The following is a 26,986-nucleotide window of genomic DNA, read 5'->3' as shown; positions in this document are numbered from 1 at the left end:
AAAAAAAAAAAAAGTATCAATCAGGCTTTTAGTTTGTGTTTAAAAAGCCATCCATTTAAAGGTAACCATCAAGGGGTGCCTGGGAGGGGAGTCTGCCTCTCTCCCCCTCTCATCCTACCCCTGCTCATGCTCTCTAAAATAAAATAAATAAAATCTTTAAAAATTCGGGAATATTTTGATTTGGGACAAGCGCAATTAACTGCTAACTATTTAAAGCAAAATCTTGTTTATAGTGAGGATAAGAACTGAAGCCCAAATCCCTGCCCCATAACAGTTCTCTAGTGAGGACAAGGGTCTTGGGTTGAGAGTTTATTCCTTAAGAACCAAGTGTTGTTTATTTACCAAAAAAAGAGAAAAGAATAAAGAAAAAAAAGTTGGGGCAAGGGGGATGACAAGTTTTATACAAAAGTAGTACAATGGTAACTCCCTTTGGTAAAAAGTGTAATAAATGTCTTGTATGTCTGTTCACAGGTACTAAATCTGAAGCTACATAGAACTATGGTACACAAGAAGCTACAGCAGTTATGTTAGCACAACAAAGCTTATTTCTTTCTTCTTTTTCTTTTTTTAAAAGTAAGCTCTAGACCCAACGTGGGCCTCAAACTCAGAACCCCAAGATCAAGAGCTGTATGCTCTATCAACTGAGCCAGCCAGGCATCCCTAAAGCGTATTTCTTTTAATAAAAAATTGACAGTATGTACATTTTTTACACTAAGGTAGATTAATAAGGAGGCAGGTACAAAACAATCAGAATGGCTGATTTGAACTTGCTGAGAGGTTGAGAACCAGGGGAGAGAGTAAAGGGTGCACAGCAAGGGATTTGTTAGGAATCAAATCCACAGGTGATTAATCCCAAAGCCAAACTGCAGGTCCCAGATAAAATCTAATAGGTGATCTATGTGTTATAATTTCTTATCAGTACATAATATAATGGTACAGTCTATTACAATAGTTGGATTCTCAGGCTCAATGAAGCACAGTAATGTAAGAAGAAACCAATTAGACCATGTAACATATATTATAATAGCTACCAATCCTTGAGTGCTTACTATGCACCAAATACAAGGTTAAGTGCATTATTCCATTTAATCCTCAGGCCTATGACAAAGACAGTATTATTATGTTCATTTAACAGATGAGAAAACTGGGTTAAAGAGGTCAAGTAACTTGTCCAAAGTCATACACAGCTAGGAGGAGGCAGAACCTAGTCTTAACGAGGTTTGTCTAACTAGATCCATTGACTTCACCACAATCTAGTTAATTTTTAATTGTAAGCAACCAATTCTGGCAGACAAAATTCTAGTTATATAGAACATAACTAATAACCATAATACCTAGTAGTCAGGAAAGTTACTGATCCATTCATTTATGAGAGCAATCCTTAACTGCTGCCCTGGACCATACTTGCAAAGCTGGCGCAGGAGACAAGAAACAGTACTGAAACCAAATGGACGACAGAAGTCCTAGTGCATTCTAAACAGTAACAACTGCCTTTAATTTAATGTACTGCAACACAGCTGCTGACCATGAAACCTGAAATTAGTCTATGGCTAAATGAAAATCTTTCTAAAAACTGAAATTATACCCCAAAGCAGTAATGCAGAGCGTCAACTAATGCTAACCTTCTGTTTTGTGCCACCTGCAAATGAAACCATTTCAGTAAGATGAATCAAGGTCATAATTCTTAGACTCTTTTGCTCTATGCTAGCTTCCTATCACTGTTTCTGAACCAGGGGAAATAGGACATTTAAAAGCAGACTCTAGGGACGCCTGGGTGGCTCAGTCGGTTGAGCAAATGATTCTTGGTTTCAGCTAGGGTCATGATCTCAAGTTGGTGAGATGGAGGCCTGCATCAGGCTCCCCACTCACTGGGGAGTCTGCTTCCCTTTTCCTTCTGCCCTTCCCCCTGCCTCACATTGTGCTCTTTCTTTCAAATACATAAATAAATCTTCTTAAAACAAAACAAAACAAAAGCAGACTCCAGCTCCTCAAGTTACTTGCATTCACACTGATTAAGTGAGGCTGGCTCAGCCAGTGGAGCATGCCACTCTAGATCTCAGGGTTGTGAGCTCAATCCCCACATTGAGGTGTAGAGGTTACTTTAAAAAAATTAAAAATATAGGGACGCCTCGGTGGCTCAGTCGGTTAAGCATCTGCCTTCAGCTTGGGTCATGATCCCAGGGTCCTGGGGTGGAGTCCCACATTGCTCAGTGGGGAGCCTGCTTCGCCCTCTGCCTGCAGCTCCCCCTGCTTCTGCTTGCACTGTCTCACTCTCACTCTGACAAATAAATAAAATCTTAAAAAAAATTTTTTTTTAAATATATAAAGGATCCTGGGTGGCTCAGTTGTTAAGCATCTGCCTTCGGCTTAGGTCATGATCCCAGGGTCCTGGGATCGAGCCCCGCATCGGGCTCCCTGTTCAGCAGTAAGCCTGCTTCTCCCTCTCCCACTCCCCCTGCTTGTGTTCCCTCTCTCTTGCTATATCTTTCTCTGTCAAATAAATAAATAAAATCTTTTTTTTTAAAGATTTTATTTATTTGAGAGAGAGAGTGAATGAGAGAGAAAGCACATGAGATGGGGGGAGGGTCAGAGGGAGAAGCAGACCCCCTGCCGAGCAGGGAGCCCGATGCGGGACTCGATCCAGGGACTCCAGGATCATGACCTGAGCCAAAGGCAGTCGCTTAACCAACTGAGCCACCCAGGCACCCTAAATAAATAAAATCTTAAAAAAAAAAAAAAAAAGCAGCTGCCTTCAGCTTGGGTCATGATCTCCTGAGATTGAGCCCCACATCGGGTTCCCTGTTCAGTGGGGAGTCTGTTTCTCCCTCTCCTGCTGCTGCTCTGCCTGCTTGTGCTTTCTCACTTGTGTGCACTCTCTCCCTCAAATAAATAAAATCTTTAAACACACACACACACACACACACACACACACACACACACACATAAAATGGTAAGTGAGCCACCAGCTGAGAAAAATTAGCTAACAGACATGGAGTATACAGTTACAAAAACTCAATTTCTACTGGCAAGTACTTTCTTAACAACAACTACAAAAAAATAAAAGTCAATCCAATAATTAAAAATTCCCATTGGCAGAAAATGATCAGAATCAGGCTGAAAAAAATTCCAACTAATACCTTTCAATAATGAATAATACATTATAACTAAGTATTTCATGAGAAAATTAAGTAAAATATTGTTAGAAATAGTGTAGGTACATAGCAATGGTATACATAATGACAAAAATATATAGTGGTAGATACGGGAGTTTAAAATCATCCAATATTATATGAAACATGAAATGTGTTTGAAGTTTTATTTCTCACATTTGGAAAATTCTGTAAGTATCTGTATTTAATGTGGTACTAGTGCCAAACAATTTCAGTGCACATTTTGGAATTCCTCTGCCTATTTCCTGGCTGGGTTCAGTCCATTAATTTTACCACTCACCTGATATGTCACAGGTTCTGGGTTAAGTACTCGGAGGATACAAATCTAACTTTACTTCTCTCTTCACTAGTAACAGTTTCCTTGCCATCACAATAGGCAATTAGAAACCATTTCTGTGAAATACACCTTAAGGTAATAGCCACAGTAACAAAGCTATTTCCATGATGGCCCAAGTAACAAAGTATTATTGATCTAGTTACAAGGAAATTCAATAGCAAATAATCCAGAACAGCAAAACCGTCTCTCATCCCTCTACACTTTAACAGACCCTGAAGAAAGGAAAGAGCGAGCGGAATGGAGTATCGAGACAAAGGAGTTTTTCCCCTAGTGCTATAGTTCTGACCCCAAGCGATAATTACCTTTCAACCCTTTCAACTCCATCTTTATCTCAAATACTTTTGCACCTGAAACACAAAATGTCCAAAGCAACCACTCAAATACAACATAAAAAAACATTAGAAATCTGGCCAAAGGTGATAAAGTTGAGCACCATCATCTCTCCCTCAACCCTACTGCATCCAAGATTTCATAGAGATGCTAACCACTGCTTTGTCCTGAAAGCTAAGATAACCAATGTGCCCCTTTTAACAAAAGTTTACTACTGCAAAAGAAATGTAATGTTCCAATTTAAGATTTTAGAACTTAACCTAAATGGGCTCCAGCTCTCCCTCTCCAATTTAAAGCACCAAATTACTATGTTTTGCATAGGTAAACATTAAAATCTAAAAGGTTCCATTTCTGGAGGAAGAACGATGACCAAGTCTTCCCACTTCTAAAAATCATATAGAGCAATAAGAATGAATAGCCACTCTATACAAAAATGTCCCACACAGAGACTTCATCTTCAGTGAATTGAGGGGGGGGCAGAGAAAATTCACAAATTCCAAATGATGTGAAAAGTGAAGCTCAAAACACCACAAACCAAGAAACCAATTTTAAGACAGAAGCAACATAGGTGATTTAAATATAAAAATGAAATCATGTCTAAGTACTAGAATAAAACATGGATGAATGCCCTAATAACTTTAGAGTAAGGAAGACCTTTCTAACAATGGCTCAAAACTCCAAAGTCATTAAAAAAAAAAGATTGCAAAATTCAACTTCATAAAAACAGCAACAACAAAAAAATTGCTACCTAGCAAAAAGCCACCATAAGCAGGGCGCCTGGGTGGCTCAGATGGTTAAGCATCTGCCTTTGGCTCAGGTCATGATCCCAGGGTCCTGGGATCGAGTTCCGCATCGGGCTCCTTGCTCAGCAGGGAGTCCGCTTCTCCCTCTGCCTCTCCCCCTGCTTGTTCTCTCTCTGTCTCTCTCGCAAATGAATAAATAAAAATCTTAAAAAAAAAAGCCACCATAAGCAAAGTAAAAAAGACTTCATAACTCAGAGACAAAGGACTAATGTCCCTACTCTTTAAAAAACACTCAAAGATGGAGAAGAAAAAGACAACTCAAAATAAAAATGGAGAATACAGTTCAGAGAATAAAAAGCTCTCAAACATTTAAAAGGATGCTCACCTTGCTCAGAATACAAATTAAACACTACACTGAGATCCCAGTTTTCATCTATGAGATTGGTTAAAAATTCAAAAGATTAATAACATACTCCTGTTGGCACAGCTGTGAAGAAACCAGTATTTTCAGGCACGCTGGTGGGAATGCAGAATGTCACCATGTTACAGAGGGGAATCCAACCATACCCACCCACCACTGGTGCATCTATCCATTGATCCAGCAATCTCACTTCTGGCAATCAAACCACTTCTGCCCATATACCTGCATATGTATACAGTTATTCACTACAGTACTGTTTTGATTGCTACAGCAAACAACCCAAGGGTCTTCAACACAAGGCTAGATAAATTATGGAACAGTCACACAACAGAACACTCTAATTGTTTGTTTTTAATAAGGAAGATCTCTAAGTATATATATGTAAGTATCTCTAGGCTAAAAAATTTTTTAAAAGCACAATCATAAAAGGGGTGCATGGGTGGCTCAGTCGGTTAAGCATCTGACTCTTGATCTCAGTCTCAGGGTCGGGAGTTCAAGGCCCACATTGGACTCCACACCCAGCATGAAGCCTACTTAAAAAACAAACAAAGAAGCGCCTGGGTGGCTCAGTTGTTAAGTGACTGCCTTCGGCTCAGGTCACAGTCCTGGAGTCCCGGGATCGAGTCCCACATCGGGCTCCCTGCTCAGCGGGGAGTCTGCTTCTCCCTCTGACCCTCCCCCTTCTTGTGTTCTCTCTCTCATTCTCTCTCTCTCAAATAAGTAAAATCTTAAAAAAACAACAAAAACAAACAAAAACAACCCCCAAAAAAGCAGGATCAAAAAAAAGGTAAGATAGTATACATAATATCCTACCTTTTGTGTAAGTAAACTGAAGCAATAATATTTTTATTTGGTAACATATATTTGCATAAAGAAACACCCGAAGGATAAAAAGAAACCACTAAAACTGGTTACTTGTAGAGGTCAGCAGTGGGTACAAACATGGCAGGAAGAGGCGGGGTAGGAGTAAGATTTCTCTAAAAATGTAATTTTGCAGTTTTGATTTTTGAAACATATAACTATATTATTTATTCAAAAATTAAAACAAAATTAATGTTTATTTAAAAAACAGATGTCTGGGTGCGCCTGGGTGGCTCAGTTGGTTAAGTGTCTGACTTCAGCTTGAGTCATAATCTCGGGGTCCTGGGATGGAGCCCCACATGGGGCTCCCCAGTCGGTGGGAAGTCTACTTCTCCCTCTCCCCCTGACCCTCCCTCTCCCCCTGCTTGTTCTCTCTCTCAAATAAATAAAATCCTTAAAAAACAAAACAGAGGGTGCCTGCGTGGCTCAGTTGGTTAAGCGATTGCCTTTGGCTCAGGTCATGATCCTGGAGTCCCGGGATCGAGTCCCACATCGTGCTCCCTGCTCAGCAGGGAGTCTGCTTCTCCCTCTCCCGCTTCTTGTGCTCTCTCTCTCAAATAAAATCTTTAAAAATAAAAAATAAAACAGATGTTTGATTATCTTAATTATATTTCAATTTTTAAAATTATACAAGTTTTAATGGACAAGTATACTAACACGAAACAGAGATAACTTGTGTGTGTGTGTGTGTGTGTGTGTGCGTGTGCATACACATATAAAACATTCCAATAATAGATTCAACTCACAACCTATTAACTAAAATACAATTTTCGGAATAGGCAAAAACTTTGATATGAAGGTTAATTTTTGAAGGTGTGGGTACAGCATCTTCACCTGGAAATTAGGAATAATGAGTCTCATTTGTTGAAGCAACTCACCTGCTATGCAACCTTAGCCAAGTCACTTATCACCTCCTTCACCTTCATTTTTTTCTTATGATTAAAACTGATCTCTAAAATAGTTCCTTCTATCTCTAACATTCTGTGAGTGTGCTGACTACTGTGTGAGAGTTCAGGCGTGAGCTTCTCAAACTTTCCTTTCCATTGACTCTACTGAGGCGATGGCTAGAACTGAGTCCCAGATAGGAAAACGAAGACAGGATGCAGTTTGTCTCTAGCACAAATATTATTAGGATCAAATCTATTTATTCTTAGGCAAAAACCTGACTAATAATTTTTGAATAATGAAAAACTCAAGAATTATGTTTGGTAAATTTATTTTTATTTTTTAAAGATTTTATTTATTTATTTGAGAGAAGAGAATGAGAGATAGAGAGCATGAGAGGGAAGAGGGTCAGAGGGAGAAGCAGACTCCCCGCTAAGCAGGGAGCCCGATGCAGGACTCGATCCAGGGACTCCAGGATCATGACCTGAGCTGAAGGCAGTCGCTTAACCAACTGAGCCACTCAGGTGCCCACGTTTGGTACATTTAAATTAAGATGGTGAATTAGTGTCCTTGATAATTGGATATTGAGAGTATATAAACACTCGGATATAGTGTTTCTCAAAGCCCTACCTGTCTCATGAATAAAGCACATGAAACATGAATGGGCCAAGGCCATTTTCAAAGTTGGATAAGTCACAGGTCCAGTGACTGGAAAATCCCGTGCGGGAAGCTAACCTGGAAAATCCAGTCAGCTTGGAAACCACCTGCCTAACCAAAAATCTGGAAGAATTCAACAGCTCTTCAGCACAGTGGAGGATTGGAAGAAGGAGCCAAAGGGAAAGATGGATGCTTATGGAAAAAGACATTTTTCTAAGTTTCATTACAAAATGTTCAATTTCTCGGGGCGCCTGGGTGGCTCAGTTAAGTGTCTGCCTTCGGCTCAGGTCAGGATCCCAGGGTCCTGGGATTGAGCCCCACATCGGGCTCCCTGCTCAGCGGGGAGCCTGCTTCTCCCTCTCCCTCTGCCTGCTGCTCCTCCTGCTTGTGCTCTCTATCTCTGTCAAATAAATAAATAAAATCTTTTAAAAAAATGTTCAATTTCTCTTCTACTATTTATGGAATAGCTAAAAGTAAATGAAGGAAAGGCTTTGTTAAAAGTTTTCATAAAAGTTTAACGTCATGTTTTAAATTTCCTTTTCATTGGACATACTTTTCTCTTAGAGTAAGTGTGCCTAGCAATCCCCTGTACTGTTTTGTAAACTCACTGTTTTAGAAGGTGTAATCTTTTTTTTTATTCAAAAGAATCTTGAATTTATCTTAGAATCTTTATTACGTGGAGGAAAAAACCCTTTGATATCATAAAACAGATAAGACCACATTAAGTGAATATTTATTTTTGATGGTATATACTTGAAATTAATTTAATTTTTTTCTTTGATTTAACTACTTACAAATGGAAATAACAGTCTGATTGGGGGCAAACTTTATTAGATTAAAGTCTGCATTAATACAAATGTTTACACATAGAAAATGAAAATAAAAAAAAAGAATAGAACTATCATATGATCCAGTAATTCTACTACTGGATAATTACCGCAAGAATATGAAAACACTAATTTGAAAAGATACATGCATCCCCATGCTTATTGTAGCATTATTTACAACAGCCAAATTATGGAATCAGCCCAAGTGTCCACTAATAGATGAACGGATAAAGAAAATGTGGCAGGGCGCCTGGGTGGCTCAGTCGTTGGGCATCTGCCTTCAGCTCGGGTCGTGATGCCAGGGTCCTGGGATCGAGCCCCACATCGGGATCCCTGCTCAGCAGGAGGCCTGCTTCTCCCTCTCCCACTCCCCCTGCTTGTGTTCCCTCTCTCGCTGTCTCTGTGTTGAATAAATGAATAAAATCCTAAAAAATAAAAAAGAAAAAAAAAAGAAAATGTGGCACTGGGGCACCTCGGTGGCTCAGATTATTAAACGTCTGCCTTCGGCTCAGGTCATGATCTCCAGATCCTGGGATCGAGTCTCACATCGGGTTCCCAGCTAAGCAGGGAGTCTGCTTCTCCCTCTCCCTCTGCTCTCTCTCAAATGAATAAATAAAATCTTAAAAAATAGAAAGAAGAAAATAAGGAAGGAAGGAAAGAAGGAAAGAAAGAAAGAGAAAGAAAGAAAGAAGAAAGAAAGGAAGAAAAAGTGGCATTATTCAGCCACACACACACACAAAATGTTACCATTTGCAACTACATGTATGGAGCTCGAAAATATAATGCTAAGTGAAATAAGTCAGAGAAAGACAAATATTCTATGATGTCACTCATATGGGGAATTTAGGAAACAAAACAAATGAATACAGAAAAAACGGGACAAACCAAAGAACAGACTCTTTATAACTATAGAAAACAAACTGATGGTTACCAGAGGGGAGGTGGGCGGGTGGATGGGGGAAATAAGTGATGGGGGATCGAGTCCCGCATCGGGCTCCCTGCTCAGCAGGGAGTCTGCTTCTACCTCTGACCCTCTTCCCTCTCGTGCTCTCTATCTCTCATCCTCTCTCTCTCAAATAAATAAATAAAATCTTAAAAAAAAAAAAAAAAAAGAGTACACTTAGGGCGCCTGGGTGGCTCAGTTGGTTAAGGGACTGCCTTCGGCTCAGGTCATGATCCTGGAGTCCCGGAATCGAGTCCCGCATCGGGCTCCCTGCTCAGCAGGGAGTCTGCTTCTCCCTCTGACCCTCTTCCCTCTCGTGCTCTCTATCTCTCATTCTCTCTCTCTCAAATAAATAAAATCTTTAAAAAAAAAAAAAAGAGTACACTTATCATGATAAGCACTGAAAAATGTACAGAATCAGTGAATCACTATATTGTACACCTGAAACTAATAAAACACTGTATCTTAACTACACTGGAATTAAAACTTTTAAAAATTAATGGAAATTACAATGACTGAGAAAAAGAACATATCAGATAGGATTAATAGCAGGTGAGACAAGATTAGTGAAAAGATTAGTGAACTTGAATGCTCAGCAACAGAAACTATCCAAAATGAAAAAGAAGAAAAAAAAAAAACAAAAAACCCAGCACCCATGAACTATGAGACAACTTCAAGCATAATTGGAGATCCAAAGGGTGGGGAAGATATTTAAGAAATAATGGCCAAAAATCTTCCAAATTTGATGAAAATTATACACGCACAGATCCAAGAAGCTCAATGAACATCAAGACAAAAGACACAAAGAAAATGACACCAAGGTACATCACAATCAAATTGCTCAAAACTAATGGCAGAAAATTGTAAAATGGTCAGAGAAAAAGTCATGTTAAGAACAGAGAATAAAAATAGGGATGATCACAGACTTCTCTTGGGGTAACATGCAAGCAACAGGACATCTTCAAAATATACAGAAAGAAAATTCTAGGGGCGCCTGGGTGGCTTAGTCGGTTAAGCGGCCAGTTAGGCACCGACTTTTGATTTTGACTCAGGTCATAATCTCAGGGTCCTGGGATTGAACCCCATATTGGGCTCTGTGGTCAGCAGGGAGTCGGCTTCAGGATTCTCTCTCCCTCTGCTACTCCCCCTCTCTAAAATAAACAAATCTTAAAAAGAAAGAAAGAAAGAAACTGTAGTTGGAATTCTATGCCTAGCAAAAATGTCTTTCAGAGTCAACAACGAAATATTTTTCAGACCTACAAAAGCTGAAAAAATTCACCACTTGCAGATCTCCACTACAAGAAATGCTAAATAACAGTGAAAAATATCAGTCTAGACAAAGGAATAAAGAGCACCAGAAATGGCAACTACACAAGTAAATACATAAGATGTTATTAACTAAATGTCTTTAAAAGATAACTAAACAAAAATACAAACAATGTATCAAGAGGCTATAACACAGGTAAGACGTGTGACAACCATAGTACAAAGCCTGGAGGGGAGAAAAAGAAGATTCTTACACCAAAAGTGAAGTGGTGCAGCATCACGTGCTTACTATAAACCTTAAACCAACCACTAGAATATCAAAATACAGACAATAGTTAATAAGTCCACAAAGGAGATAAAAGGAATCACAAAAAATATTCAACCCAAAAGAAGGCAGAAAAGGGGGGGGAACCCCAAATGAGACAAATAAAAAACAAATAGCAAGATGATAGACTTAAACCTACCGTATCAATAACTATATTAAATGTAAATGGTCTGAACACCCCAGTTAAAAGGTAGAAATTATCAAATTGGATAAAAGAGCAAGGCCCACCTATACCCTTACAAGAAATATAGTTAATATAAAGACATAAATAGATGACCAGTTAAAGGATAAAAAAAGATATACCAAGCTGAACTAATTAAAAGAAAAATGAAGTTGTTATATATACATATATATATTTTCAAACCTGATTCTCTAGGATTTTTATTATCAAAAATGAAGTGGCTATATTAATAGCAGACAGATTTCAAAGTATAGAATTTTGTCAATGATAAAGTCATTTCATAATGATAAAGAAGTCAGTTCATAAAGAGAACATAACAATCCTAAATGTTTAATGCACTTAATAACAGAGCTTCAGAATACATGAAGCAAAACCTAATACAGCCTCAAAGAGAAATAGAGAAATCCACAATTATAGTCAGAGATTTCTTTTTTTTTTATTAAAGATTTTATTTATTTATTTGAGAGAGAGAGAATGAGAGATAGAGAGCATGAGAGGGAAGAGGGTCAGAGGGAGAAGCAGACTCCCTGCTGAGCAGGGAGCCTGGTAAGGGACTCGATCCCAGGACCCTGGGATCATGACCTGAGCCGAAGGCAGTCGCTTAACCAACTGAGCCACCCAGGCGCCCTATAGTCAGAGATTTCAATATCCCTCTCAATAACTGATAGAACGAGTCAACAGAAAATCAGTACTTGAACAACTACTATCAACCAACGTGACTTAACTGACATTTATTTATTTTATAGGACACTGTGCCCAACAACAGAAAACACATTCATCTCAAGTACATAAAAAATTTACAAGAGATCACAACTTGGGACAATAAAATAACAGGATTCAGGTCACACAATGTATGGTATTTATCCATAGTTGAACTAAACTGTATTACCAATAACAGAAAGATCTCTGGAAAATCTCTAAATATTTGAAACCAAATATACATCAAAGTAATATAGTGTCAAAGAAGTTAAAAAGGAAATTAGAAAGTATTTTGAACAGAATAAAACTTGTAACACCAAAACTTGCTGGATGCTGTTAAAGCAGTGCTTAGGGGTAAATTTTTAACAAGAATCACCTCTAATTTTAGAAAAGAAAGGTCTCAAATCAATGAGCCCAGCAATCACCTAAAGAAATGGAAAAAATACAGGAAGCACAAGGTAAACAGAGGAAAGGAAACATTACAGATCAAGGCATAAATCAATAGTGTAGAAAATATAAAAAGATGAAAAAAAAATCAATGAAACCAAAAACTGGTTCTTTGAAAAGATCAGTAAGACTGATAAATCATCTAGCTAGACTGATCAAGGGGAAAAAAAAAAAAAGAACACAAATGATCAATATCAGGTATGAGAGAAGTGACATGACCACAGATGCTACAGACACTAAGAGGCTAATAAGGGACTACTGTATTTATATTATCCAATATGATAATTTCTGCCATTTAATTGGGGTTTTCAGACTATTTACTTTTATTTATTTATTTTTTAAAGATTTTATTTTTAAGTAATTTCTATGCCCAACACAGGGCTCGAATTTACAACCCTGAGATCAAGAGTCACACATTCAGGGCACCTGGGTGGCTCAGTTGTTAAGCATCTGCCTTCGGCTCAGGTCATGATCCCAGGGTCCTGGGATCGAGCCCCGCATGGGGCTCCAGCCCCGCATCAGGCTCCCTGCTCAGCGGGAAGCCTGTTTCTCCCTCTCCCACTCCCCCTGCCTGTGTTCCTTCTTTCTCTGTGTCTCTCTCTGTCAAATAAATAAATAAAATCTTAAAAAAAAAAAAAGTCACACATTCTACCAACTGAGCCAGCCAGGCACCCCTAGACTGTTTACTTTTATGCCAGCCAATAAATCCAACAACTTAAGTGACATGGCTGAATTCCTTAAAACACAATCTACTATAGCTCACTCAAAAAGAAATAGATTATCTGGATAACCCTATGTATATCTGTTACAAATGCACTGTAGTTTAAAACCTTTCTAAAAAAATATATCAGTCCCAGATGCCTTCACTGGTAAACTCTACTAAACATTTTAAGTAAGAAGTAATAATTCTACATAAATTATTTTAGAAAATTTAAGAGGGAACACTTTCTAAACCATTCTATGAGGCCAGGGTTACTATGACACCAAAATTAGACAAGGGTGTAAGAAAATTACAGACCAATATTCCTCATAATACAGATGTAAAAATTTCAAACAAAATCAAATCAAATCAAACTGGATTGTTAAATCAAGAAAATTCAGAAATCCAACAATATATAAAAAGTACAAATAGATCATGATGATACAACTTACCCCAGAAACCAAACTGGTTTAGCATTCAAAAATCACTGAATGCAACGCACCATTATTAACCAATAAAAAAAGAAAAAGTATGATCATCAGTAGACACAGAAAAAACATTTGACAAAATTCACCACCTATTCCTGATAAAAAACCCTCAGTAAAGTAGGAATTGAAAATAAACTTCATACTGATAAAAAGAATCTATGAAAAACCCACAGCTAACAAAATACTTAATGGAAAAAGACAATGTTATCTCCCTAAAATCAGGAAAAAGACAAAAATCACCAATAAAGCTAAATATTTTTTGCTATGTATTGGCCATTTGTTTTCTACACAGTGAACACTCTTCTTATCCAATGCCTAATGTCTGCTTCCCTACTGAGTATTTTTCCTTGGAAAAAAAATTTTCAATAGCAATAATAAAAAGTAATTTTCTCTTGTAAAAAATTCAGTAAATATTACAGATATTAATCTTTTGTCAGTCCCATCTTTTTTTTTTTTTTTTTTAAGTAAATTCTACCCCCAGCATGGGGCTCAAACTCACCACCCAAAGGATCCAGTCACACGCTCTACTGACTGAGTCAGCCAGGAGCCCCTGTCAGTCCTATCTTTTGTAACTATTTTATCCTAGTTTAAGTTCACATACCTTTCTATTTTTACCATGCAAAATTTTTTTATTTCAATGTAATCAAATATTCATTGTGAATTACCCCAATCCATATGCAGCCCCATTCTCTTTATTATTTTTGATGGTTTAATTTTCTAATTTTTATTTATTTATTTATTTGAGAGAGAGAGGACAAGCAGGCGGAGGGGCAGGGAGAAAGGGACAAGCAGACTCCCTGCTGAGTGGGGAGCCTGATGCAAGGCTTGATCCCAGGACCCCAATATCATGACCTGAATCGAAGTCAGACACTTAACTGACTAAGCCACCCAGGCACCCCTCATTTTCTAACTTAAAAAAAAAAAAAATCGGAATTTATTTTGGTGAACAGTGAGGCTCTAATTTTTTTTATTTTTTATTTTTTAAGTAGGCTCTACACCTAAAATGGGGCTCAAACTCATGACTGTGAGATCAAGAGTCGCATGCTCTACTGACTGAGCCAGCCAGGTGCCCCTTTTTATTTTTTATTTATTTATTCTTAAATTTTATTTTTATTAGACTTGGTGGGGGGCAGATAAGCCATCTCCTTTTACAGGGTAAAATTTGATGATTCTTTGCCTTTTTCTAGAACTATCATCGTCTCTTAAATTGTTCTCATTTCATTGAGCTTTTTTGTATATTTTCACAAGAATATAAAACTCATTATCAACAGATAATCACTGTTGAGAAGATTCTGAGAAGATGGCGGGGTAAGAAGTACCAGGAATCTTTCTCTTAATCTAGACTATAATTGCATTGGCGGAACCTGTCTGATATAACTATTCTGGAATTTGGGAGTCTACTGAAGGCTTGCAACTTCCAGAAGATCTGGATGGTAAACTGTGGTCAATTTCAGCTCTTAGCACAGTAACAACTACCCATCCCTGGACCCTCAGCTAAGTGGCAGGCTGCAGTGCACCTGCCTAGAGCAGCTTGCATGCTGGGGATATGAGATAGGCAAAAAAGACCCTGTCGTTCAAATATTGGGGATCTGTGCTCTGAAAGCTGCTTTTGATCACAGAGGTGCAAACAGAGAGGCGGGTGGCCACTGTTGTGGCATTTTATTTAACACAAATATAAAATAAATAAAAATAAAAGGCATCAGGGACATAAAAAGAATAAACAAATATGGTCTCTACCTTCATGGAGTTTATTCGTGGCCTGGCAATAAACACAGAAATTATTCTAAAGACTATTGGTGTGTTGAGTGCTATCAAAAGAGTACAGATTATATGCTTTACATTTCTAATTTTATTAGTTTTTAAAGATTTTATTTTTAAGTAATCTCTATACCCAATGTGGGGCTCAAACTCACAACCTCGAGATCAAGAGCTGCATGTTCTACTGACTGAGCCAGCCAGGAGCCCTTGCTTTACATTATTTTTTTTAAGATTTTTTTTTTTTTAATTGAGTAAACTCTACCCTCAACATGGAACTCAAACTTACGACCCTGAGAGCAAGAGTCACATGTTCTACTGACTGAGCCAAGCAGGTACCCTTGCTTTACATTTTCTAAAAACAAAAACAAACAAAAACAAAAATGTGCATTTAAGAAAGCACATTTCTCATTAACATTACTTCTATATATTGGCTTTTTTTCAAATTTTTTTTATTTAAGTAATCTCTACACCCAACATGGGACTCAAACTCACAACCCCGAGATCAAAAGTTACACACTCCTCCAACTGAGCCAGCCAGGTGCCCCTATGTATTTATTTTTAATCTACTGTAAGTGGGATCTTTTTCCATTATATTCTCTAATTTTTCCTTCTTTCCTAATGTGAGCTTGTGATATTGTGATGTAACAAGTATTTTTTTGGCCTTCATCTATGGTTCCTGGCAAAGAGCTCTTAAAACCCTTATAATTTCCTAAGTGGTAGGAGGAAGCCCATTGCGACCACACCTGAGTGTCTGTGAGGTGACTTTTGGAAAGCCCCTAAGGATGGGGATGATTGTCAGGGAAACCAACCATGTGATTAGAGTTGGAACTTTCAGCACCCAGCCCCCACCTCTAAGGAGAGAAGAGGGATTAGAGATTGAACCAATCACCAATGACCAATGATTATTAAATCATGCCTAACTAAGGAGGCCTCCATAAAAACCCAAAAGGATGGGGTTTGGGAGCTTCTGTTGGTGAAGACATGGAAGTGCTGGGAGGACAGTGCACCCCGAGAGAGTACAGAAACTCTGCACCCCTTCCCACATACCTTTCCCAGTACACCTCTTCCACCTGGCTGCTCTCTGAGTTCTGTGAGCCACTCTAGCTCATTAATCTAATCGAACCTGAGGAGGGGGCTGGGGGAACTCCAATTTACAGCCAGTTAGTGAGAAGTGCAAGTAACTACCTAGGACTTTTGACTGGCATCGGAACTGGGGTTTGACAGAGGGGTACGGAGGCAGCCTTGTGGGACTCAGTCTTTACCTAAGGAATCTGATGCTAACTTCAGATAGATAGCATCAGAACTAAACTGAATCGTAGGACAACCAGCCAGTGTCCATGGAGAATTAGAGAATTGCTTAGTGTAGGATAAACCCCATACTTCTGGTGACAGATAAGCCAAAAGTATGAAAGAAGTTGTATGCAGAGAAAAACAGAGAAGAGGGTTTTCCTTCAGAGTCCTACCATCATTTTAGCGCTGAAAACCCTGAAAGATGAACCTGATTCCTAAACCCCCAATCACTAGTCTTAGTAAGACCAACAAATCAAACTGAACCCAAAAGGCAGAATTCTGGATCTATATTCAACTGAGAGCTACAACCTATAAAAAAGCATTTTACCTTCATTATAGGGCACGGGATTGCCAATCTTTAATCCAACTGCTTCAGCGGATTTCAAAATCTCTAACTCCATCAAAATAACTACTCTCCTATGAAGGCAAAGAAATAGAAACAAGTTAGAAAAAATCAATTCAGAAGCCCTTCAAATGACAAGCTACTTAAAAAAAGCTTCCCCCCAATAATCACTTTGATAAAACTACTTCCGTTTGTCAACAGGTTTTCATTACTGAATAACTTGAAAAAGTTATGGTATCAATTCCTATGTAAATACTTCCCTTAATCTTTCACTGCATCATTATCAAGGCTTTTTATGATTTCAGGGTTTTCATTTTCCATCTAGTCCTTTAATTAAAATGCAGTGTCCTTACCACAAACCGTATCTTCAAGGAGCAAATGACATGATCAGAATTTAGATTACTAAACAATAATATGTGGCACAACAAAAGATGTTTTCAGAAACATATTTACCTAAACAATTACCTTTTCCCAGTGAAAAACATTACACCTGTAGTGATTTTTTAATATAATTATTATCTAACAATTTACAGTTCCTTCATCTACCTTTAACTCTGATTAAAACCTTTTAATAACTTCCCAAGGCCAAAAATAAGACCTTTCACACACAGCCTACAAGGCTCTGTGTGATCTGGCCTTGCCAATCTGTCTCCAGCTCATCTCATACCACTTCTCTGAGATGCTCTGCTCTCCGGCCATTCTGTCTGCTTTCAGTTCCTGGTATGTGCCATGCTCTCTTCTGCCACAAAGACTTTGTACATGCTGCTCACTGACTGGTATGGCCTTCTTTTATTCTGCCCTCAGCTAGTACTCATTTTATTCTCATTTCAAACAACACTTCTTCAAGAGACACTTCCTTCATCTTTAGTTTAGACTGGGTTTCTGTTATACTTTTCTCTATAGCCATGACTTCTTTCCTTCACATCACTTCTCTCCGGTTTAATATACATTAATACAGAATTATGAACATAGATTTTAATTGTGTTCATCATTTAACTATTCATTTATATATATTTTATATACTCATCATTTCATTATTATTGCTCTCCTACCAGACAGCATTTTCAACTAGAGTAGGTGCCCTCCACAGCTATTGTTCAATACATACTTGAATGAGAATGTCATGATCACATGTGTATTTGAAAAAGAACTGAAACTTAAGAAGGAATTTGAGGGGAACACACTGTTGGCAGGGAGACCAAAAGATGGTAGCCTCTATTAGGGTCCTGGCAATGGTGATAAAAAGAAGTGGATGGTTTAAAGCAATAGATTTTTAGGATTTTATTTATTTCTTTGAGAGAGAGAGAGAGAGCATGTGCGCAAGCAGGGGGAGAGGCAGGACTCCAGGGAAAGAGAGAATCTCAAGCAGATTCTGCACCAAGCACAGAGCCTGATATGGGGCCCGATCCCATAACCCCAAGATCATGATCCAAGCCAAAATCAAGAGTCAGACACTCAATCAACTGAGCCAACCAGGCACCCCTGGAGCAATATTTAAGCAATAACAAACCCAACTTCATCATGTTGTATTCTTCAAATGGTCTGATTGCTATATTTTGAGTTTTTATATATAACTGATGAGTTTGTGCTACCTTTATCAGGCTTTCATATCAAAGTTACATTACTTTAATAAAATAAGTTTGAAACTATCTATTCCTGACAATTAGATACAGATTCCCTATAAAAACTACCTGATAGAAATTTAGTGGGAGATATTTAACTACCTTCCAAAATTATCCAAATTATTCCAGGCTTTTCAATCATTTAGCATTGGCTAAATACCAAAATCTAAGAGAAAATAGGCTCAAAAAATTAATTTTATCTTTTAATATATATATATCCTACATAAAACATTAACAAGATGAATCCAGCAGCACATCAAAGGAACATGCCAATATCTACTTACAGAAAACACAGATGACAAGGACACATTACAACTTTACAGAGATACAATCAGCAAAATCCAGACTATGGAAAACTGCATGCTAAAGGGCAAATGACCTGGTTTCTTTTTTTAATTTTTATTTTTTTTAAAGATTTTATTTATTTGACAGAGAGAGAGAAGCAGACTTCCCGCAGAGCAGGAAGCCCAATGTGGGGTTTGAGCCCAGAACTCTGGGATCATGTCCTGAGCTAAAGGCAGACGCTTAACCAACTGAGCCACCCAGGTGCCCTGACATGGCTTCTTTAACAAATAAACAGTAAAGTGTTAACTAACTGGAATTTAAGCAAAAACTTGAAACTACAAAAACAAACAGTAAGGGAGAAAAAAGATTTAGTGGAGGAACCTACAGATACAAATAGACTTTTTTTTTTTTATTTATTTGAGAAACAGATTGAGAGAACGAGTGGAGGGAGGGGCAGAGAGAAAAGCAGACTCCCCAAAGAGCAGGGAGTCCGACTCAGGACTCGATCCCAGGACTCTGGGATCATGACCCAAGCCGAAGGCAGACGCCCAACCAACTGAGCCACCCAGGCGCCCCCAGATACAAAGAGACTTAAAAGAAGTATCAACCTACTACAGTGTGAACTTTATTTTGGATCCTGATTCAGATAAAATTCTCTCTCTCTCTCTCTCACACACACACACACACACACACACACACAAATAGCTGGAAACAGAACACTGACAGGATATTTAATATTTCAGGTGTAAAATGGTACTTAAAAAAATAGTTATCTTTTGGGTGCCTGGCTGGCTCAGTCAATAAAGCATATGACTCTTAATCTCAGGGCTGTGACTTCAAGCATGGAGACTACTTTAGAAAAATGATTAAATAAAATAAAATAAATAAATAAAAATGTTATCTTCTAAAGCTATATACTAAGATATTTATGGATGAAATAATATGATGCCTGAGATTTGCTTCAAAATTATAGAAGAGGGTAGATGTGGAAGGGATATAGTATAAATAAGATTCATATCAGGTGATAATTTGAAGCTGGATATTGGGATATATGGGGAGTCATATACCATTTTTTAAAAAATTTTTTATTTAAATTCAATTTAGTTAACATATACCGTATTACTAGTTTCAGGGGTAGAATTTAGTGATTCATCAGTTGCATATAACACCCAGTGCTCATTACATCCAGTCCCTCTTTAATGCCCATCACCTATTTATCTCATCCCCCCACCCAACTCCCCTCTAGCAACCCTCAGTTCCCATACCATATTCTTTTTTTTTTTTAAGATTTTATTTATTCATTTAACAGAGAGAGAGCTCGCACAAGCAAGAGGAGTGGCAGGCAGAGGGAGAGGGAGAAGCAGGCTCCCCGCCAAGCAGGGAGCCCAATGCAGGACTCGATCCCAGGACCCCGGGATCATGACCTGAGACGAAGGTAGTCACTTAACCCACTGAGCCACCCAGGCACCCCTCCATACCATATTCTTGAATGCAAAGACTTAGTATCAAATATTATATAAATTTAATGCAATTCCTTCCATTCCAGTGAGACTTTTATTTTCTTCAACTTGACTATATAACTCTGGAATTCATATGGAAGAATAAAGAGAAGAGATGCCAAGAAAATTTTGGTGGAAAATGGTAAAAGAAGACCTCACCTGTAAATTACTAAACTACTCTACAGATGATACTTTAACTGAAAATACTATGGCAGATTTAATTACCTATGTTGGTGAGAACATGAAGAAACTGGAACCCTCATACATTGCTAGTGGGAATATAAATTGGTAGCCACTTTGGAAAATAGTCTGGTACTTCTTCAGAAATTTAATCTTAGGGGCGCCTGGGTGGCTCAGTCATTAAGCATCTGCCTTTGGCTCAGGTCATGATCCCAGGGTCCTGGGATGGAGCCCCACAAATCGGGCTCCCTGCTCGGTGGGAAGCCTGCTTCTCCCTCTCCCACTCCCCCTGCTTGTGTTCCCTCTCTCGCTGTGTCTCTCTCTGTCAAATAAATAAATGTAAAAAAACTTAAAAAAAAAAAAAGATTTAATCTTAAAAGTTACCATATGACCCACAATTCCACTCCTAAATATATATATATATATATATATATATAAATGGAAGATGTCCACACAAAAACTTATACCCAAATGTCCATAGCGTTATTCTTAATAGCAGAAAGATAGAAACCCACATGTCCAAACAAATGGATAAACAAAATGTGACATACTCATACAACAGAATATTATTTGGCCATACAAAGGAATGAAGTACTGGTACATGCCACAACATGGATAAACCTTGAAAACATTATGCTACGTTAAACTTTAACGTGCATGTTTTATATGCAACATATAAAAGTCACGAGGGACCACATATTTTATGATTTCGTTTATATGAAATGTCTAGAATAAGCAATCTAGAGAGACAGAAATAGATTAGTAGTTGTATAGGGCTAGAAAGAATGGGGAGTTTAGGGGTGATAGCTGAAGGGTACAGGGTTTATTTTGGGGATGATGAAATATTCTAAAACTAATTGTGGTAATGACTGAAGAACTCTGTCAATATATTAAAAACCATTTTACACTTCAAATGGATGAACTATAGCTGACTGAATTATATCTCAATAAAGCTGTTACTAAAAACAAAACAAAACTATGGCACTGACCATTATCAACAATAGCCAAACTATGGAAAGAGCCCAAATGTCCATCAACTGATGAATGGGTAAAGATGTGGTATATACACACAATGAAATATTACTCAGCCATCAAAAAGAATGAAATCTTGCCACTTGCAAAGATGCAGATGGAACTAGAGTGTATTATGCTAAACAAAATAAGTCAGTCAGAGAAAGAAAACACCATATGACTTCACTCATATGTGGAATTTAAGAAACAAAACAGATGAACATATAGAAAAGAAAAAAGAAAAAAAGAAAGGGAAGCAAACCATAAAAGACTCTTAAGTAGAGAGAACAAACTGAAGGTAGAAGGAGGGAGGTGGGTGGGGGGTGGGCATTAAGGAGGATGAACACTAGGTGTTACATGTAAGTGATAAATCACTAAATTCTACTCCTGAAGCCAGTATTACACTACATGTTAACTAACTAGAATGAATTTATTTATTTTATTTATTTGAGAGCGAGAGAGTGAGCGAGAGAGCGATCAAGGGGGAGGGACAGAGGGAGAGGGAGAAGCAGACTCCCTGCTGAGTAGGGAGCCCCACGCAGGGCTTGATCCCAGGACCCTAGGGCCATGACCTGAGGTGAATGCCGGCACTTAATTGACTGAGGGGCACCCAGAATTTAAATAAAAATTTGAAACAAACAAAAAAAGAAATACTAAATGAATTTTGCAAGGTTGCTAAAACAATGTGACTATATCAGGGCCACCTGGGTGGCTCAGTTGGTTAACCATCCAACTCTTGATTTTGGCTCAGGTCATGATCTCAGGGTCCTGGGATGGAGTCCCACATTGGGCTCTGCGCTCAGCGGGGAGTCTGCTTCTCCCTCTCACTCTCCCTCTGTGCTCTCTCTCTCTCCTCTCTCAAATAAATCAATAAAATCTTAAAAAAAAAAAACTACAGTCAACGAGTATATAAAAAGACACTTTACATCACTAGGGAAACATAAATTAAAATAATGATGATTAACAATTATTCGTAAAAATTAGTAGTATCCAGTATGTTTACAAGGTTAAGGAGAAAGGTTTTGTTTTGTTTTGTTTTAAATACCAGCTTTTCGAGATATCACACACATACAACTCCACTTCCCCACCCCTGGGGAACCACTAATCTGTTTCTTTGGATTTGCCTATTCAGAAACAAGCACTCTTACACAAAGTTAATGAGTATATTAACTTGTAGATTTTCTGTAAGACATGTCCTTTGATCCCCAAGACACTAATTCAAGCAATCTGCTCTTCAGAAATAATACCACAAGCACATAAAGATAAACGTAGAAGAATGAATGCTAAAGCCGTTTGGAATAAGTCTAAACGACCATCAAAAAAGTAAAGGGTAAATAAACTTGTACATATATACGCAGGTTCTCAACAGAAGTAAGAAAGAATACAAGACATGCCACCATTCTGAGGCGGTAGAATAAAACAAAGCCCATGGGAGTGAAATTCTATCCCTGATTGGAGAATGAAGCCTAAGTTTTTGTACTCGACACCCAAGCAAAGCTCTCCACCCTCTCCCATAACCATACCTTAGAAGACAGGAAAATGGATAGAAAGCACCACTCAAGCACTCAAAGGTAGCCTGGAGTGGAAGATAACAGGTCCCATGTGGGAAGGTTGGCAAGGAGATGTACCTAGGCTAAACTATGTCAGAGCAAATATGAAGTCTGACAGAACTATCCACATCAAGCATGAACAAGATAAAAAGAAATGACATAGCAACAATGCAACATATAAAAGTGTATAAAAATAAAAGGAACAAAGAAGGCAGAGACAATTAAATAATCCAATCTAGAAGAAAGCATAAGCCAAGAAAGGGAATAATACTTTCCAAGAATGGTTTGAGAAATAAGACTAAGAATTTAATAAAATAAAACTCAAAAGATGAGATAAAACAAGAGATTGAAAAGAAAAAGGGAGTTTGAGGGGCGCCTGGATGGCTCAGATGGTTAAGCGTCTGCCTTTGGCTTGGGTCGTGATCCCGGGGTCCTGGGATCAAGTCCCGCATCAGGCTCCCTGCTCCTTGGGAGCCTGCTTCTCCCTCTACCTCTGTCTCTCTCTCTCTCTCTCTACCTCTGCCTCTCTCTCTCTGACTCTCAGGAATAAATAAAACATAAAAAAAAAAAGAAAAAGGGAGCTTGAGAAGACAAAAATAGAACACAAGTAATACCATTATACATCTAACATTTAAACATTATAAACATCAAAAAACACCAGGAGAAAGACAAAAACTGAGCTGCTATTATGTTGGAAAATCTTGACTTAATCCAATATATGCATTAGAAAAAAAGACTAAAGCAAACTGAAGACACAAAGGGAGGACAGTTATCCACAATATAAGTAAAAATTAAAGCTCAAATGAAACAGAAAATAGCATTTTAAGGAACAGAATCTGCAGACTGAAAGGCATACCATATACCAGGAAAAAAAAATGGTAATAACAATTGACGTTAAGACAGCCTGGTTAAGTCAGTGACCCTGAAACATAACCAAAGAATTTTTCCATTTAATCCACAGAACCTATTCAAGTTTTATCAACTATTTAAATGATGTCCTTATTAGCAAAAGGATCTAGTACAGGATCACTTGTTATATTTAATTACCAATCTCTCAAGACTCCTTCAATCTTGAACAGTCTCTCAGTGTACACAACTTTTTTACTTTCATGCTTGAGATTTGAAAATCAGAGATCACTGGGACGCCTGGGTGACTCAGTTAAACGTCTGACTCCTGATTCCAGCTCAGGTCGTTATCTCAGGGTCCTGGGATCAAGCCCCACGTTGGGCTCCATGTTCAGCGGGGAGTCTGCTCCCTCCCTGGCTCAGACTCCTTGGGAGTCTGTCCCTCCCCTGGCTCATATTCTCTCTCTCAAATAAGTAAATAAATCTTGAAAGAAAGAAATAAAAGAAAAGGAAATAGAGAGAGAGAGAGGGAGGGAGGGAAAGGGAAAGAGAAAGAGAAAGAGAAAGAGAAGGAGAAAGAGAAAGAAAGAAAGAAAAGAAAAAAGAAAAGAAAAGGAAAGGAAAGGAAAGGAAGGAAAGAACGAAAGAAAGAACGAAAGAAAGAACGAAAGAAAGAACGAAAGAAAGAACGAAAGAAAGAACGAAAGAAAGAAAGAAAGAAAGAAAGAAAGAAAGAAAGAAAAAGAAAGTCAGTCAGTCAGAGGTCACTTACTTTGTAGAATGTCCCTTAATTTACTTGAGGCCTCCTCATGATTAGATACAGAGTATGCATCCTTGGCAAAAGTATAATATTAGTGATGCTATGTTCTTCTCATTGCATCCTATCAGGTTATAAATACACATTTTCTGTTGGTCCCATTGCTGGTAATGGGAACCCTAATCACTGCAGTAAGGTGCTGTCTGCCAGGTTCCTCTACTATAAAGTTGTCTCTGCTCCCTTTACAATTAGTAATTATGTTGTGGGTAGGAACTTTAACCCCATAAGTAACTTGTTACTCTGCAAACTTCACCCGTTTCAGCATCTGTGGCCCCCCAAAAGATATCCACCTCCTAACCCCTGGAACCTGTGAACGGTACGAGGGACTTTGCAAATGTGATTAAGTTAAGGACTGAAATGTCAAGATTATCCTGGATCCTCTGCTAGGCCCTAAAAGCAACCACATGTATCCTGTAAGAGGGGGGCAGATCTGACAGAGACAGGAGGCAATGGGGCATGGAGGCAGAGACTGGACTGACGCAGTGAAAAGCCAAGGAATGCCAACAACCACCAGAAGCTGGAAGAGGCAAAGAATGGATCCTTCTCTAGAGCTTCCAGAGGGAGCATGCCCCTGTCAACACCATGATCTCAGCCCAGTGAAACTGATTTCATCTTCTAACCTCCAGGTGAATAACTTCTGTTGATTTAAACCACCAAGTTTGGGATGCCTGAGTGGCTCAGTCGTTAAGCGTCTGCCTTCGGCTCAGGTCATGATCCCAGGGTCCTGGGATCGAGCCCCGCATCGGATTCCCTGTTCTGCAGAAAGCCTGCTTCTCCCTCTCCCACTCTCCTGCTTGTGCTCTCTGTCAAATAAATAAAATCTTTATTTAAAAAAAATTTTTTTTAAGATTTATTTGAGAGAAAGAGTGAGTGAGTGAGAGTGAGTGAGTGAGAGAGAGAGAGAGCTCATGAGCAGGGGGAGAGGGAGAAGTAGACTCCCCACTGAGCAGGGAGCCCGATACAGGACTCGATTCCAGGACCCTGAGATCATGACCTGAACTGAAGGCAGACGCTTGACCGACTGAGCCACCCAGACACCCCCAAATAAATAAAATCTTTAAAACCACCACCACCACCACCACCACCACCACAAACCACCAAGTTTGTGTTAATTTGTTAGAGCAGCCACAGCCCCCACTGACGTTTCCTGGATAAACTAACCCTGTGCTGGTTACCAAAGGGCGATTTTCTAATTCCGTCACTCCTTCCGCATTTGTTAGATGGCACTCTATTTTAAGAAAAACACCATGTATTCATTTATTCAGTATGGACTTATGAACTCCTATTGTATTTAACAGGTTATAATCTGTTCCCATTTTTATTATGGTTTATAAATTGCCTTAGATTTGACAAGTGTAAGATTCTGCAAGCCAGTTTTTCTGTCCTTTTGACAGGATCCCATCTCCCTTTGAGCACTTCCTTACCATCTGACACAATAAGATATTCCAAGCTCATCTTGTAATTTCCAAGCCTGTAACAAGCCATCCTCTAAGAAGCCCTAGTTCTTTTGAGTGTGAAATGGCATTCAGAAACCAAGATCTGGTGTTAAGGGGGCTCAGAGCTATTGGGGTTGGGGTGTTGCTGCTCCAAAGCCCCCTCAGTAGAGAGATCTAGGGAACACACACACACACACACACACACACACACACACACCACAATGTATGTATACTCATACACCAACCAGATCTGAACAGACATTTTTTCCAAAGAAGACATAAAGCTATCTAACAGGTGCATGAAAAGATACTTTACATCATTAATCAGGGAAATGCAAATCAAAACCACAACGAGATATCACTTCACATCTGTTAGAATGGTTATTATTCAAAAGACTAGAAATAACACGTGTTGGCAAGGATATGGAGAAAAAGGAACCCTTGTGCACTGTTGGTAGAAATGTGAATTGGTGTGGCCACTATGGAAAACAGTATGCAGATTCCTCAAAAAATTAAAAATCAAACTACCATAAGATCCAGCAATTCCACTTCTGGGTATTCATCCGAAGAAAACAAAAGTACTAACTCGAAAAGATCTATGCACCCCCATGTTCATTGTAGCACTATTCACAAGAGTCAACATATGGAAACAACTTAAATGTCCACCAACAGATAAATGGATAGAGAAATTGTGACACAGAGCCACCTGGGTAGCTCAGTTGGTTAAGCGTCTGCCTTCGGCTCAGGTCATGATCCTGGGTCCTGGGATCGAGTCCCTCTCCCTCTGCCCCTCCTGCCTGCTCATGGCACGCTCTCTCTCTAATAAATAAATAAAATTTTTTAAAAAAAGAAATTCTCTCTCACACACACAATATTATTCAGCCATAAAAAAGAATGGAGTCTTGCCATTTGTGAAAATATGGATGGACTTCTAGGGCATCATGCTAAGTCAGACAGAGAACGGCAATTACCCTATGATCTCTCTTATATGTGGAAATAAATAACAAGCTCATAGATACAGAGAACAAATACACTGGTGGTTGTTAAAGGCGAAGGAGTAAGAGGTGCG

General features: G+C 38.6%; 1 protein-coding gene across 2 annotated transcripts in view; it reads right to left on the bottom strand.

Moving 5' to 3' along the window:
• The window catches only part of RPA1 (replication protein A1), a 74,827-nt gene that overhangs the window by 27,884 nt on the left and 19,957 nt on the right, over window positions 1-26,986 (bottom strand). For both annotated transcript variants that reach the window (XM_028109368.2, XM_088028407.1), the window contains one exon: window positions 16,657-16,745. In XM_028109368.2, coding sequence (XP_027965169.1) covers window positions 16,657-16,745 — 89 coding nt within the window. The remainder of the gene's footprint in view (window positions 1-16,656; window positions 16,746-26,986) is intronic.

This window comes from Eumetopias jubatus, unplaced genomic scaffold (assembly GCF_037043125.1).
Source record: "Eumetopias jubatus isolate StellerSeaLion01/CBP00866 unplaced genomic scaffold, mEumJub1_p1.0 scaffold_10, whole genome shotgun sequence".
Classification (NCBI taxonomy): Eukaryota; Metazoa; Chordata; class Mammalia; order Carnivora; family Otariidae; genus Eumetopias; species Eumetopias jubatus.
This window is presented reverse-complemented; position numbering and strand designations above follow the sequence as displayed.